Raw genomic sequence first — 17,750 nt, 5'->3', positions numbered from 1 at the left:
ATCACAAGTTATGTGCAAGGCATGCAATTCATGATTTTATTAAGACAGGAAGCATAACTGCTTAATCTTATTTAATGTAAAGTATATCAGTTTTATTTGCACTGCCGATTAATAATACAAATTACGTTAAAAGTATAGCCGTACAGAATTATAGATATTCATTAAAGAGAATTTAAGACAATTTAGCATTCAAATTCTGAAATTGCCTGTTTAATTTAGCGATACGAGACAAACATAAACTTGAACGTTTATCAAAACATAAATCATACAACCCCAGACACAAAATCTGTGATCATGCAAGGTTCAATTCAAATAAATCGCAAACCTAAAATGCTCCGGACAATCCCATAATCCTCACCTTGGACAGACGCATGGATTTGCGCAGAAGCACTAAGATGTATTTATGAAGGCTTTTGCATATTTTCCGGTAATATTTGGTGTATTTGCTGTTTAGTTTGCTTTCGATGTGAAACTGATTATACACACTTTTAATATTGAAAATATAACGGTAAATACCTGACGACATTTTTGAATTATCGTCTTTAAACATTGTGCTAAACAATGTATATTTTCAAACCTATAATTATTTTTACGTAATATAAAATTAGTAGCGCTACAACCTCTTTAGTTCTTGGCCTCAGAATTCTGAATCTGTTTCATGAACATTTTTTTTAAATCTAATAGGCAAGGAGGTGATCAGCCTCCAGTGCCTGAAATAACGTCGTCGACTTGGATCTAAGACATGTCGGTTTCCTCACGATGTTTTCCTTCACCGTTCGAGCAAATGTTAAATGCGCACATAGAAATTCTATTGGTGCACAGCCGGGGATCGAACCTACGACCTCAGATATGTGAGTCGCACGCTAAAGCCACTGGGCCAACACTGCTTTATTTATACGTAAACATAAGCATTATATAAAATATAATAGTTTTAACGTATTTACATGCTAAGCTTTTTCAACAAACATTTTACATGAAATAAAGCGATAAAGTTTTACGAGGAGCTCAATTTGAGTTAAAATTTAGCAACACAATACGTTTAATTTGCGGCGAAGGATTATTGAGTGTAGTGCAATCGGCACGTTTCATATCTATGAACAAATCCTGTGGTGTTCATTTTGGGCAGGTGTTCTGTCGTTTGAATTAATTTGTTTTTCATACTGTTATACGAACGGAGTTTCAGTAATAATGCCATTCGAAAAGTTTGTAACTAATGTTATAATTTACTATAAAGAACCCAACGCAATCTAAGTCAGATATGACGAACAAAATAAACAAGATTTATAATAAAAATTGTTGCGTTCTTTACTTATGTTCCTGTTTAACGGCTTAGCTTTTTTCTCATATATTTGATTATATATTAATTACGGTTACTGGACATCGAATACGAACGCATATATCAATTTCAATATGAGTCCTTAACTCGATATTTCTAACAGCATCGTCGTCTGCGAGAGATCTTTTATCCATACACACATCTTTAGATTACTTGTTATAGAAACCAACTAACAAAAGCTAATAATGCAATTTGATAATTGTACTTGTAATTTCCTTATAACCATTATGTTGAATGAAATTACGTGACTTGGTACTGCGACTGTGTAAATTTGTTTATCCCTGTATAATAAACGCTCATCTCGAGAAAGCTTTTATCCTTTTATGTAAATCGTTACGGTTTATGGTAGGACTACATTCACGCACGGTCGGAGTAGTCAGGGTGTCTTTTTAGGAATCATTATTTAAGATGTTGCGTATGATTCCGGATATGTATATTTTATCGGACCGAGGAGCAATTAGAAAGAAGTGCAATGCTAAAAAGTTTACGGTTGTGTCTCTGGTCTTTAAGAGAATAGTCTCTTCTCTTGTAGGACCCTATGTCGTATTGGTTTGGTTTATGAATACTTCTACGGGCAGCTGGTTCCACAAAGAAGTCGTGTGAGAAGTGCCTTCGAAAGAGATTTAATATATAATTTTTATCGAAAAGTATTTTACATAATGTACCTTCCACTTGCCTTTAATTATGATTATTTAAATTATTCAACTGTACGTGTTGAACGTATTTAGCAAGCATGGTTGACTATCAGAACATTATAAAAAAATAATAAATTATTATTTTTATATTGAACTCATGATTCATTTTCTGAACACTCTGTATATTTATAGCTACCCCTATCGTAAATGACGCTTATTTTTGGTAACAAGGAAATTGCGACAGCTAACTAGAATCCTTAAGCGCCAACACATAATTTAACATTTTGACGTTGAGTTATAGATTGTATTTGAAATACAATTTACGATCATCAATTTAATATAAACTTCAAAGACAAAAATATTTTATAAATATATTGTGTATAGAATGTGATTATTATAATTAAAATCAGCACCTCATTACAGTAGTGATTTAAAAAAAAAACATCTCAGTAGTGACGTTTAGGTGTGAAAAAAAAAATTAAACTCGGCAAATATATGTCGTGACTTGAAACTGTTTCATACAATTGTGCCTTCTAAAGTATTAAGAGATTTAAACCAGCCACTTCATATAATGTCCAATCAATAGTGGACAATATCGTGGTGTAGTTACAGTATTCACTGATAGAGGTACATATAGTAAAGTTTTTAAAAAAAGTTGGTTTATTATTAGCTAAGCCATGGCCAAGTTTTACCGGAAACTAAATAAAAGTATAGCTCAAAATCAAACTAAAACAACTAACGTATAAAAAAGGAAATACCGGGATGTTTTGTTTGAACTTATGAGAGCTGGCAGGAAATATTGTTTAAAAATAGCTAAATTGTATGCTTTATATTTAGAACATTGTTTAGAACTCCTCGATGTACACTTAGTTCGATTAAGAATATACCTTATACATGTACAGAGTAGAGGTTTTTATTTTATTTTTATTTTGTTGTACTCCTACAGCTAACACAAAACACATATAATATCAAACAAATACACTGAGAACATAGCCACAGATGGAATACATGATAATATGTTATAACTAAAAAGATTTACAAAAAGGAACAAACAAACAAAGTATTCAATACAATTAACTAACTGATTAAATTTAATTAACTAAGCCTAAATTGGTTGTGTTGTGTAATGGTGTAAAAGTGTGGGTGTGTACGTAATGGTGTGTATGTTTTAATTTTGAATAGTTTCGTTTTTCATTCCTTAAGGTTCTTTTAACCGATTTAAAAAAACTAAAAGAAAAGGTTATCAATTCCACGCGATGCGTAATTTTTTGCTTAGACAAAATCATCAGAATTATCCATACACAATTTCTATGCCAAGGCCAGACATATAAAACTTGTTGCAAGGTCACTATGCTAATTAGTACAATTAATTTTTGTTTCAGTGTTCAAAATGTCAAACATTTGTCAGCGGTACATACGGCGACATTGTGAGGAGAAGACTGGAGGGTCTTACATGAAGGTATATAAATATAACATACTTTATTACCTACTTCTTCTAATATATGTCACTTTAAACATAATTACCGTAAGGGATATACAACCTGCTGTAGATTGCATTTACTCTTAACCTATCTTTAATAGTAAATAATAATGCCAAATCTTATGTTATGACATTAATACCTAGTGGTAAAAGTTTAATTATAATAACTAAACTGTAATAATAGACTTTTGTCCAAGGGTTGCGTGTATTTGACACTTTAATTTCCCGTTTTCAGTCCAGTCTTGTGGTCACGTGAATGACTAGGTTTAAATTAAAATCTATAGGGGAGAAAATATACGCTTGGAAGGGGGAAGTAGGAATTAATTTTTCATAACATGTTTACTGAATAAAGTTAACAAATCCATTTGCCAGTTCAATTCGGCATTACAATAATTGTATTGGGCTAACACAAAAATGAAACAGACGCAGAAATGTACCTGTATTTTGTAAATTACAAGTGGAACATTAAACGGATACGAAGAATTCCACTTCACAGTAGTTACACAGCGAGCTATAAGTATGTTTGGCGCCTGAAAGTTTAATTAAAGCAAAGCAGTACAAATACATAGTAATCTGAGTAAGTATAGGGGTAAAGTTCATAGTTTACACTGAATATTTCACGTTATTCACGTTTCTATAGACAAACAAAACACTATGATTGGAAATCGAAAATAGAACGCGCGGCGCCGCTTTGTGGCTAAGAAGGAAATTGGACAGCTTTGTATTCGCACGCGATTCTTAACCCCTTTTATTTCTGAACGCCTGGTACTACTAACGTTCCAACGAATTGTTTGAAATTTCTTTTTTATAATAATATAATATCTACGTATAAAATAAGTATTTAATTCGTAATTTATCCTTGTGAGGCACAGGGTATGTAAAATTAGTAAATAGTATTATTTATGTAGATGATAACCAAAACTCAAATCAAGTACTACGTAGGTACAGTGTTCCGCCAGCTTATACTTATATATATTTTAACAGAATACAGAAAGCCAAAAGAGACTACATAGATAAACAATACATGTATATAAAATAGAAAACAAGCAAGTACATTAACAGATAAAGAATATTTAAAAAAATTATCTGTAAATTGTTATAATATCCGTTACTCTGTATGATCATCTTATATATGAAGAATACCTGTATCTACATATTAATAGTAATTGGAGACCGGGGCTCGAAGCTAAATGTTAAAATAACAAACGGTTCTCAGTAAATGGTAAATCATCAACAGTTAATTATAACGTTTGTTTATGGAACAAATTGCTCCGACCCTTAATGGACTATTTCAAAGACTAAGTCAAAGTTTTAATGATCATTTTGGAACTTGGAGAAAAGTTTTAAACTTTATAGGATTCGTAGAATCTTGGGAACTTCCCTTAATTTTGATTTACCTATTCAAATGTGAAAATTATCTACTGTCTACAACTTCAGATTTTTTTTTATTTGACTATTTGTAGACTAATATAAGAACGTTGTAGCACGGTTACTATTTTCCGCGACGGCTGGCTTAAGAAAGCATTGGGTAGAAATATCGTTTACATTTTTTTTTTAATTACATAATTGTTTCAAGTAACGGTAACTGATATAGTTAGACGAATTTTGTTGACCTATTGCTTATACCCTATTGCCCCTGTCATTGTTCACCCTAAATTAATTAACACGTTTACAATACTTCAAGTACTATAGTTAAATCTAAACAAAATAATGGTTTGCTTAGTACTGATTTTTCCTACATACCTCTCAGAACCATAATTATTATAGGTAACCGTATTTATCCCCCTAAAATGCTCGTAGTATAGTGTTTGTAACTGTAGTTTGTTTCCAGTAAATAATAAAGAGTTTTTTTATAAAATACAAACCAGCCCCTAAGCTAAGGACAAAAATCCTTATATTTCCTCGCGACAATGAACTTATTATCATTCTTCTCCGTAAAAGTTAAAAAGAACAATTTTATATGCATCAACAATACAAACGAGGGGGAATTCATAAACAAAAGTATTGCCACTGGGAAATTGGAATCAGAAAATCCTGTTTAATTAGAAAAATTCATTGTTTTCCATTCGCGTACCAGACGACGATCGGCACAACTTTCTTAATTTATGCTGCAACATTGCAGAGATTTGTTTTGCTCTGTTGTTTATTGCAACAAAGTGAATAAAGTTTTATTTGCGATTTCTATGTTTGAATGACGTATTAACTTACTACTTACTGATAACAAGTATAGTTGACGACAGATAATATTTTATTTTATTTAGTAAATAATTAATAAAATAAAATAAATATGTATAAATTAAATAAATAATTAATTTAGGCTTTATATCTCGGCATCAAACTGATTGAGATAACATGTATCTAATAAGGTGCTACATGTATACTTTATTTAATATACTCTGTCGGTTACTTGGTTTGTAACCTCGCAGAAAGATTTTGTACGCATTTTAAAGCACATAACAATTTGCAAAATAGAAGTATTTGTAAGTAAAATACCAATCAAATAACATATTAAAAAGCGTAATTACGAATCAAAATAGCTTAAGTGGAGTACTATATTTACAAACAACAAAGATAGATTCATACCGCCGTTGATTCGCAGTCAGGAAAATGTGATATTTAAAGCTCATACTTTCCTATAGATTCCCAAGCGTGCGGAGCTCAAGAATAGATTAATGTCATCCATTTATATTGATCGAACAAAGGTTTGTTATGAGATCTTAACCGATGAGAATAATATATTACGGGAATGAAATCGCTGGTCCTATTTTATTAAAACGCATATAAATCTATTTCATATCAGAAAATAATTAAATTAATCAATCTCATTTATATTTTTTTAGTTGTTAGTATAAGCCACAATAATTTTAATAAATTATTATTTAGTTGTTAAACCAAGCACAGATGATATGAAAATATATTCTTAGGATGCTATAGTGTCTTTCTTAGAGTTTTCTTCACTTAGTACCAACTACCAAGTGCGCCTTTGGTTCTGTTTCAGAGTGATTTATTTAGATGACATTATGAGTTTTTATTTCAATTTGATTGCATAAAATATGATAAATAAATAAATGTTCTTTTGACATCCACTATATAGTTTTGGCGCGAAGTTTTGGGTTTAAGTATGCGAAAAGTATGAAACTACTTAGCCTCGGGAATTCATAGATTGCATGGCAAATTAATAAATTTAAAGCGCATAAGTAATCTATGTTGTATGAAAGATGCAGTAATTTACATTAAATTGTGTTTATTTTGAGATTCACTTTGCGCTAACTTTAAAGTACTGTCATTTAATGTATGTCATTATATTTATCACGGAAAATGACGCTTTTTCACAGCTGTAACGAAAAACATTATTCATAATGCGATGGGTGTTGAGCGGAGTCTAGGGGGACGACCAGTTTAATGTCAGAATTTGCATAACTTTGTATATGCTGTGTTAGCAGACATTTATATTTTTTTTTATAACAGCGCCTGTCTGTGTATTTTCAATTAATAATGATTGCACTACATCAATAGGAGATAATTATATGATAGTTCGAAAATAGCAATCATATTAATTGATATATATTCAATGTTACACATGCAAAAATCGCATTATATTTTAATAGATTGCTTAGCCGAAGAATTTAAATAAAACCATACTAATTACAAAGTGAAAAATTTTAAGGCAGCATCTGACTTTTCATATACTATGTTGTATGAAATATTATCTCATAACATTAAATGTTAAAAAGAAATAAGTAGAGCCCGCCCTGGATATTACGGGACACTTCCAAACAATTAGAGTTGCCTCGTTAGCTTCATACCGCTTCGGGGACCGTAATTTACTGTTAAAATACAAGTTTAGTTCATGAACTTAATATACTAGCTAAACAAAAATACAAGAAAGCTGTATTTCTGTTTTGTTACTATATTCGTTTGTAAACGCTATTAATTGTAACAATTTCCGTCGAATGTCCAGTTTACCTGTCACGCTGAATTGACATCATTTATTTAATTTGTTGTGGGTTAGGTTTAAATATTGCTTATAGAATGGAAAGAGACGTCAATAAAGAGAAGTCAATACAAATTTGACATTTACAATAATATATCACTCAAAATCACGCTTTAAAAAATTAAAAAGCGAATAATTATTGTAATTATTTCTATTCCAGGTTCTACGGACGTTTGATTTGCTTGTTTTTAAAGACTATAGATTTATTATATTGATCGTGACTTATCCCCAAACCCAATACCCTATTTCAATCTATTTTTGTTCATCTGAGATAGACATCTTAAACCAAATATTGATAAAAATGTTTTCAAAAAGCTATTCATGGTAGGTGGGATCGGTGTATAGACCATTGTATGAAAATGACAGTTCAACTGTGCCAATAATCAATATCCTAATTTAAGATTTTAACACCACTTTTTAAAATAATTAAAAGCTATTAGATATGTTTTAAACATAGACATATATTTTTAACTCACTTAGATTGAAAACAATCTGAGATTGTGGATTAATTTAGGGTTCAGCCGTCAATAAATAGGTTACTTTAGTATGTTCAAGTATGTAGTTAGTATACCTCAAAATCCCTGTAAAAATAGTTTAATTAATGATACTTTCGATTGAAGCGATTTTGTTAATTTACATGGTAACACCGTTACAAGTTTTAAAAACCGTTCAAATGTAATCTTTGACCATTTTTACGCTACTTCCTGGTTTCGATCGCTTTCAATGTTATATTTCGGTATCTAAGCAACATGATAACAAACAAGGGAGGTCGATGGCCTACTTTTAGAAAACTACTAGAATTTATTCTTTAAACTATGTGTTAACTCAAACTACTTTTAGGTAAATACGGATAAATTATCTTTATCGCAACGAACTAAATCTTTTGTTTAACTGAAGTTTGTGAAATTTGACAATTATTTCATGCATCAAAAAAATTATCATATTTATTTTAATATTCCGTATGCTACTTCCGAAAACTAATCGATAATATATTTAGAGACACATATTTTACTCTATCGAGAATAAATAATACACTTATATCGCTGTCTTTTTAAACATAAACATATTATGTAATGTACATATGTTAGAACTTGCCTTCAACCAGTTGTTTGTAAATCTAGTAATAATTTTGAGGCCTATACTCATAAAGAGGTTCTTAAAACTAAGGATAAACTGGGGTTAAGATCTTTCATTTTATATTAATATTTTATTTATATTAGATACACTGAAACAAATATATGTCACCAATAAAAGACGGTGTGTCGCATTCATTTTTTCAAGTGGAAACATTTTAGCGTAATGAAAATTATGTATGAAAATTTTGAATGATTCAACATGAGCCGGGAAATTATGGTAATTTGTCGTTTTATAGAAGGGAGGTGCGAGCGAAACCCCGAGTCAGCATAACACGTAGCGTCGAGTGGTTGACGAGAGATTTTTATTTGAGAAACTTTTTACGCTGCCACCCCGTCTGCGAACTAAGCAAATACCTAACAGAATATACACACGGCCTCGAACAATGTTTTATTGAGCTTTGCTATAAAATTGGTCATAATATCTTTGACAACTCTCTCTTTAATTGGCAGCTCCTGTCTAAGCATCGTGTTACGAAGCATTTAGAGCAGACTGTCTCCTTCCACCGGTTTCTGTCCAGCGCCTCTCCTTTTGGGCACAGTGAGTCATTCACTTGATTGGTGAAAGGCCACATGATTTTATTTGCCTTCTGTGTCACCAACGACGATCAGTATCTCCAAGTTCTCATCGCCTCTGCGCAACATATCATTGACATAATAAATAATTTAATGTTTGAATCGTACCACAATAGTATTGTCTTTTATTTACATAACTTTTACACATTTAAAGAAAAACACTTTTTTAACGGATTATAGATATGTATTATTATATTTAAACTTATAATTATTTGTACATAATTTTAAATATAATAATACATATCTATAATCCGTTAAAAAAGTGTTTCGTACCACAATTGCAATATATCCAAACTTCGGTTTGTGAATGTTTCTTCTTTTGAATTTCTTTGTCGTGTTGTAAGCTACACTAGAAAGATTATTTCAGACAATATTAAACAATTGAATATCGCTAAAAACGAGTTTTGGCTTTAGATGACATCCGTTTTTTGTTAATTTTTATTTTCGGAAAGTCAACTTTGGATGCTTAAGCCTGTCCCGGTCCTGGTCCTACTCCTGCTTCACCAACAATCTACATATTTTGAAAATATCTATCTAAAAATAATCAAGGAAGTACTACAGGAAATAGGCTGTATGACTGTATGTCAATACATCAAATAGCTAAACCTGAAGTTGTGGTGAACATGGCTTAACTCATTTCCCGTTACCCACATGTGCCCAGGGGTGAATAGGAAATCGAACGGCTGTACTGGTCATACTACGAATTAACGCGACATTCCATGCCATCAAGGAGTCTTGATCTAATTGACTATTTGATGAATAAATGTGCAACTAATATGTTTTTTTTTGTTTTAGTTATTGAATACACTGTCATCCGATTTGGAAGATATGCTGACAGAAATTTGCACGGATACAAGCAGGTAATATTATTTAGTTTCATTTTTATAAAAATTATTTACAATGTTTTTATTCGCAAATTTATAAATCTACTCACACACATGTGAAGATCGAAAATTACACTAATAAATACACTTATATAACTTGTGTATGTAGATGAATAAATAGATTTTGAATACAAAATAAAAAGATAGCTGCGGGCTCGTCCGGGATTTGAACCCGGGACCTCTCGCACCCTAAGCGAAAATCATACCCCTAGACCAACGAGCCGCTTGATACTTTAAATAAAATATCTGTCCAAGTTGATTATTTATAATAAGATACCTTTCACTCACAACAGAGCATGTGTATGACACGATTTGAATCGCTATTATTGCTATTGATTTATTTTGTTATTATATTTGAAGGTTTATAGCAACGGCACTCAGACAATACTTCTATAAAATCAGAAATTTTAGCACTAAACAATCTTATTTAATTTATAACTTGTTAGGTACATTGTGTTTCCATACGATGGACAAGTTAATGTAATATAAAAAAAGGTTTTTAATATTCATATGACCATTATACGGTATTGTTAGGTTCGCTAATAACGTAATAACTTATGACAGAAGTCCCTTAATTAGGGACTGAATATCTGAACCTACTTTGAACCTTGGTATTACACAAATCTCACAATTTGTTTTGTGGTATTTTACGGAAAGAACGCCCACTGCGTTGCGAGAGTACAATATCTCCAAACAATTAGCAGTACATGTGCCTGAAAAGCTACGACAAATATTCATTGAAATACAAATGGCGCGTGATCCCCATTGTTTTTGTTCAGTGATAGGAATAAAATGGAATACAACAATGGGCATGAATCACGTGAAATCACTCTTGGACCGTTTATATGAACTGACAGGCGTGGGGCTAGAACAATTGGTTGGCACTTTTTGCACTGATTGAATTGATCCAAGATAAATGGCCTGTGTTAGATTATTCGATGTATGATTGATTTTATTCAATAATTTATTACCAGTTTTGGTAACTGGGTTTAGCAGAGTAAGGGCCTGTTTCACAATGTATGGATAAAGTGCCAAATAGCTATGCAACACATAAATTAATCGAAAGATAAAAGTTCCGAATAAGATACTTCGCATTTCAAGACGTATAGCACTATCTGACAGTCGTGAAACGCAAAAATACTGTTTATCCTACCAATAAGTAACAAATAGCTTATTTGGAACTTATCCGGACATTGTGAAACAGGCCCTTAATATTTTAAAATAAATAAAACGCATTTACGCTGATAATAGAACTGTTTTATTTGTTATATTAAAACGACTTAAAAACTGGTTTTAGGAAAACAACGGTTTTACTTTTGGTAAAGATATTTTTTGTGCATTGAAGTTGTAAGCTAATCCATACATTGCATACCTTGTTTGAACTTATATTCTAGATACATAGTAGATACATTTTACATAAGACAGCAAAAAATATTTATACTCATTACACATTCATATAATTTATTTAATAGAACTAAACTGTACTGTCAGCCTTATGTACCTGAAGACTCTATCCCTATTACATTTAAGAACGTATACTTGGATATGCGTATATCATAATGTGATCTGAATACAAAGCGGGCGTAAAAAACAATATTCCGGGAGAGGTATTTTTACACCTCCATAAAAACACCCAGAACAAAGATTTTCATATAAAAATCTACGCAAATCTACCCAACACACCATAACATTATGCGACCGGTGTGGAATTATCATAAACGAATATATTCTGAAGGTAACCGCGGCATTATGTTTTATTGCGGAGTTATTTGCGAACTTTTTACTCATTAATCCAAACAGTGTCAAATCTAGTATTGTCTTTTATTACCATAACTTTTACACATTTAAAGAAAGCACTTTTTAACGGCTTAAAGTTATGTATTATTATAACGATTTTAAATAATTAACAGTTATATATTATTACAAAAAACTTACAATTACTTTACATAATTTTAAACTTTCCTGATGTTTCGTGTGCTTTACAGCGTGTATGGTTTCGGTGACTGAAGAAAAAGTTTTATTATATGTATTTATATCCCCGAAGTTGATACCGACTAAAAAATGAACGGTTTTTGCAAAAATGTCTCTGTGTCTAATTTTTATTAAAATCATTCATAATTCATGCTATTTAACAAAACAGCTAGGCAGTAAGCCTACAGTCCAATAGTTTCTTTTCTCGTTGAGTGATCTACATATATATTTATTTATATTCCAATCAATACATCTGCTCTGAATATAATTTTTAATGCTTAACCGTTGGGGCGTGAGATCCAAACTTGCCAATATGATTTTTGTCTCTTTTTATGCAAAGCAGGATTATCATTTGGCACGACAGATCTTCATCGTTCAGGCCTTTTTTTTATTACAATATAAGATACATAATTCATATGATTTTTACTACCGTTCGTACAAAGTCTTTACGTTTTATCATAATATAGAAGAAACGCAGTATTAGTTTTGGTTATGCCAGAAACAGACGTGTCCACAGCAGATACTGAAGTTCAAAACAAAGCGTTATGAATAACGAGGACCCTAACCACAAAACTCCCCATTTGAAATCTAACTTAAAATTTGCAGCAAAATTCATGTTAAAAATGCTTCCTCGAACTTAATGCGAGTTAAAATATTTAAAGCGTAACTTTAACGTAAATTTCCCAAAAGACACGAGCCCCTCACAAATGTAGAAGTTTTAAAAACCGGTGTGGGAATGATAAATTAAATGGCGGAGAGCGCTGACGGCATGATTCCTAAGTGTTTTTAAGAATAATTTTTCGGAAGTGCAAAGATACCCAAAGTTTTTAACAAACATTATATATACGTAGGGTATTGCCTAAATTCATTTGTAAGGCTACGTTACATATAGAACATATATCCCAATTTTCAAACGACCTTAATCTCAAATCATAACTTATTTTGCTATTAACAGATTCAATATATACTTGACCATTAAACGCAGACACCACAATCTGCTCGTGGCAGCCCCTTTGTCTACGAAAGACGCTTGGTTCGAAAATTAATAGTAAATATATCTCCGATACATATTTTACTTACGTTTCTATTTTTCTTCCACGCAAACGTATATTAAGCATTTTTAGTTGTAAAGCACGAACAGATTCTCAATTAATTATATTCTTATTAAACAATATTGAGATATATTTCGACAAAAACTATTTGAAAAACTAAATGCAATGATGGATTTTATAAGATTGAAGATATGAAACATTTCATCATAATAACAATGCTGAACGAGTAAAAATATTACTAATATAAAACTTCCATTGAAAAAATTTAATCAAGGCATCATTCAGTAGTGGAAACTATTGTAATATTCCTTTCATATTGCAAAGACCTCATTTTCTTTGTACAGACATTGTGACTGAGGCCTTTTGTGGTTTCCTACTGTATACTGCGCTTTTAGTTCTTAAAACCAACCCCTTTCCTACCCTCTCCTTAGTGGAATAGTGCTACCTACAGCGTTTATCGATATTCTTGCGTTCATTCTCTATTATTAACTAGTTCAAAAATATATTTAAGCATTACTTGATCAATTCATAAGACGAACATTTGGAATAATTCAAATTTAGAACTTCGAAATGTAAGTTAGTGGACGGTGTTATTACAGCAAGATTAAGGATATCGATAGAAAAATTGTTTAACGACATCACTATCTGATATAGTACTTTTGAGTGATTGCGAGTGAACTTCACAAACAATACACGTCGAGTCAATCACACCGAATACGTATAGATATCACAATATTGCGTACATTGTTTATTCGGCGCCGGCTTGATGGATTTAGCTTGACGCAGACACGGGAGTTTCTGTTTTGTAATTACAAACGGCACTATATTTCTACTGTGGTATATAGAGTGAAGAACAGGTATTATTTTGAGCTATGAAATCCAGTACTATGGTACCACAAATAGCTCAATTATATACATACAAGTTTCATATAATCGGGGAATTAGACAAAGAAAATATATATTAATCTTAATATATATATTTCTTGTGTGCGTGTGTATGTGACTGAACTCCTCCTAAACGACTGGACCAATTTAGACGAAATTTTTTGTGTGTGTTCAAGGGGATCTGGGTATGGTTTAGATTCACAATTTTGTCCGCTGGACAATGTTTTTTTTAATTAATTTTCAATTTATTAGTTGTTGATTTTGGAATGTTTTACATTGGATCCGACAGCGGCGCTACCATCGCAGTGTCAAATTTTAAATAATATTCGAATTTTAATTTTAGTCTGTCCCGAAATTTAAAAAAAGTTTTGTTATCATTGTGTTATATCGTGTGTGACCATGTGCTGGATCGTTAGATATTGTCATAACATTTGAATAACAATTTTCATCAAAATGGCTTATTAAAAATTGAAATTTTGAAATTAAAGACGTGTAGACAGGACAACGTCTGTCGGATCCGCTAGTATATATATATTTTTTTAATAATAGGCTAATTCCCCGATTAGATCGATTCGATCGATTTATTATTTAAATTTATTCTTATAATATTATAAGAATATATTTTAAAAAATCCACAAAAGGTTTTGACACTCAATTCCGACAAAAATGATCCCGGCGTTTCGAATGAAATTCAATGTAGTTCTCTTAATATCCACGGCGCTGATATCAGAACCTCGGGATAACGCGGAAGAAAAGCTCAGTATTCTCCGGATCGCTGTTGATGTCACTATTGGAAGTGATTGGGCCCAGATTACCCAACTGCACATTAGCGCAGACACAGATAAAACAAAAAAGTTCATGTTAGATTATAGATGCCGAGATAATGAGTCATCCGCCATACAGTCCTGACATGGCGCCTTGCGTCTTTTATTTATTCCCAAGAACTCAAATAAAATTCAAGGTATTCACTTTACGAGCCCTGAAAATGAGGTGAAAGCGTACGAAAATTGTATGCAATGGCTCAGTGGTTCCGTCAACGATTTGTAGAGAGAAACGGAGATTACTTCGAAAAACAATAAAAGTATTGGCAACATTCTGCATTAAGCCGTTTTTCATTTACTAAACATTTTCAGTGTATCCACGTATAAGGTATGGTTACCATGGTAACGAACTGCTGTCCATGTTTTACAGGACCGTAACTATTACCAGTTACACCATCATCAAGAAGACATTAAGGATATTTTTTGCCTGACCATAGCGAGGCAATAATTATTTCCAAATTAACCGAGGGCTAACCGGGTGCGCGAAATTGAATCAAACGACAGCCATGGACCACCGGACCATTTACCCTAATAGTACCATTAAAGTATACGGCAAAAATGTGTTGCAAATTGAGGGACCGTTATTTATATTAATGGAGCATTTTGTAATGGCCGTGCAGTTTTAATATCAGCGCCGTTAAGTCATCCAAGATATTAAAATTCTGATGAATTCAGTTTCAGTAGCTCTAGGAATTGCTGGAGATAATTACGCAGCAGATTAAAATATCTTTGGTGCTGTTTTATTATATTTAGATACCGAGAATAAAATATTTTTCTATTAAATAATTTAAAAAAGTCTAATCTGATATGCCATAGCAAAATCATTTCAAATACATAATATTCTTGTTTGATGTCGTCGATTCGTATATTTCCTTAAATTCCTACATAATAATATATATAATATATAATATATATATAATAACTGTGATAAATTTAATTTTATATTATACCTATTGTTTTATATTATATTGTACTAGAAACCTTTACTTTGTAAAGCGACTGTTAACCAAGTTATCATCAACATACGTTAAGGTAAACGTTTTCTTAAGAAAAAGGTTGTAATAACAGTAACAATTCTCTTAGCCCACTCTAAATACTCAATGAACTTATCTGAAGATAGCAAGGTTCAATTTAGCTTAACAAAAGTGAAGATATTGCTTGTGGGAATTCAATTTTGTGACTTCTGAAGTCTGAGAAAGCAGCAATTCGCTTTTGTTCATAGGTTTATTGTAATACGTATGAAGTATACTAGTTATAAGTTATAATATATAAAAGTCGACTATAGAAATCAATACAAATAACATCTGTCTTAGCACAATAATGTGGTGTGATTTAGGGTCTTTGAACCTGGGTCTTTTATAATTGTCATTATATTATGGTCTTTGAATTATTTTGCAACATATTATTTATATTAAACTAGGAGGAAGGAACAAACCAAACTCTTACATAATTATATTTAGTCATAAAACCTTGAAATATCATAAACAAAAATAAGTTAAATAAAAGAAGTATGTAATTAAAAATATATATAAATATATTTTAAGGAATTTATAAGTATTGTATTAAGTTTGTCATGGAAGAGCTGGAAACCCTGGACACAGGTATTTTTTTACTTAGAATGTTTCCCAATCTTACTTATAATGTTTTTTTTACATTTTTATTTTTTATTTTTCAATCGGTTGAATGGTGAATTTTTCACGCTGAAACTACCCTTAAATTTTATTCGCATCGGCGGTTGGCATTGGGCCGGTCAATCAAGGGTAAGACTGAATGAGGAGGTTTCTTTAGGTTGATTCACCACCGCAACGGTATACAGCATCTTTATCACGAACTTAAATTTTTATATGATAATGTCTTAATCTTCACTGCATAAATCTAGGGATTTTCATCCCTCTGACACACAATTTGTCCAAAATAAACGCAACATTTTCCTTATTAATCTCGCGCACAGAAAAACAATTGTGTATAAACCGTGATGTATTTATATTCGCAAAGCAAACAGAGTAATCCTTATCTCGCGGTCGAGACTACATTGTTGGAAAACAGGGGTTTTCTTGAATAAACAGTTGAAATGTATGAATAAAATTTACACATTTTTCCTAACTGAATGCAGCTTTTCTCTATTAAGTGATAGTTTTTTGTGATGTCACCATGGAGTTTAGTTTTATTTTTTAAGAGTTTATTTCTGTTTAATGCAATTTACAATGTGTCTTTATTTGTATTGTATAATTACCTTAATTTTATTGATATGTTATTTATTTACAAAATAGCATTCCAAACGCCAGTTGTAGAATTTTACGATAGTTGAATCAGAAATTCATTAATGTATTGAAAGGTTTGAACATGGTATTAAAATGTAAAGTACTTGTCAAATCTACTAATCAAACAATTTTTCGATATAAATTCGTTTCAAAAACTGGGCTAAAATCGTAAAATAATAGAAAACATTTAAGCTCATTTAAACGTTGCCGTTACAATTAGTTTGTTTTGTTAATTATGAACTAACTTCGCGAGAATTTACAAGAGAAGTTATTTACGATATTCTGATTTAATTTTTATTATTTTTATACGTGCCAATGAACAGCAAACAAAGTAAACTTTAATGATGGTTTTGTACAATTTGCAGTGTTCTAAATTTAATTTTCTTACATTTCTTACTATCCGCTGTAATACCCCTGTCAATAACTTAAAATTCTGCTTTTATTTTGCCTACGAAACCTGTTAAATATTCCTTTAAAGTAGAAATAACCCATATGGCTTTCGCTTTTAAAGTGTTTAATATTTTATGCTCATATAGATGGAGGGTAAAATGGCATAAACTCCCAAATTTATGTGCAATACATTTAACCACGGTGTCTGAGATGTTATTTTTTCAAAGTAGATCTCGGGGTTTCAGTAAGATAATCAAGGATTTATCTATATTTCTTTGTAGAGCACCATAGTCTGAAATACGCTTAAAACGTGAGTAAATTTTTTTACTGTG

At 31.4% G+C, this 17,750-nt stretch overlaps 1 protein-coding gene and 1 non-coding gene across 2 annotated transcripts in view; one reads left to right on the top strand and one right to left on the bottom strand.

The window, feature by feature from the left end:
- The first annotated feature begins 3,357 nt into the window (after window positions 1-3,357).
- Window positions 3,358-17,750, top strand: part of LOC110992402 (protein sprint) — a 158,477-nt gene continuing 144,084 nt past the window's right edge. The window contains exons 1-2 of the mRNA XM_045628777.1: window positions 3,358-3,430; window positions 9,950-10,014. Of these exons, the coding sequence (XP_045484733.1) occupies window positions 3,362-3,430; window positions 9,950-10,014 (134 nt within the window). The 5' untranslated portion in view covers window positions 3,358-3,361. The remainder of the gene's footprint in view (window positions 3,431-9,949; window positions 10,015-17,750) is intronic.
- On the bottom strand, window positions 10,190-10,261 carry Trnap-agg. Its single transcript has one exon. It is a non-coding gene; the product is annotated as a tRNA-Pro (tRNA).

This window comes from Pieris rapae, chromosome 6 (assembly GCF_905147795.1).
Source record: "Pieris rapae chromosome 6, ilPieRapa1.1, whole genome shotgun sequence".
Taxonomy (NCBI): Eukaryota; Metazoa; Arthropoda; class Insecta; order Lepidoptera; family Pieridae; genus Pieris; species Pieris rapae.
Note: the sequence above shows the minus strand (reverse complement) of the source record. Positions and strands in the feature narration are given on the sequence as shown.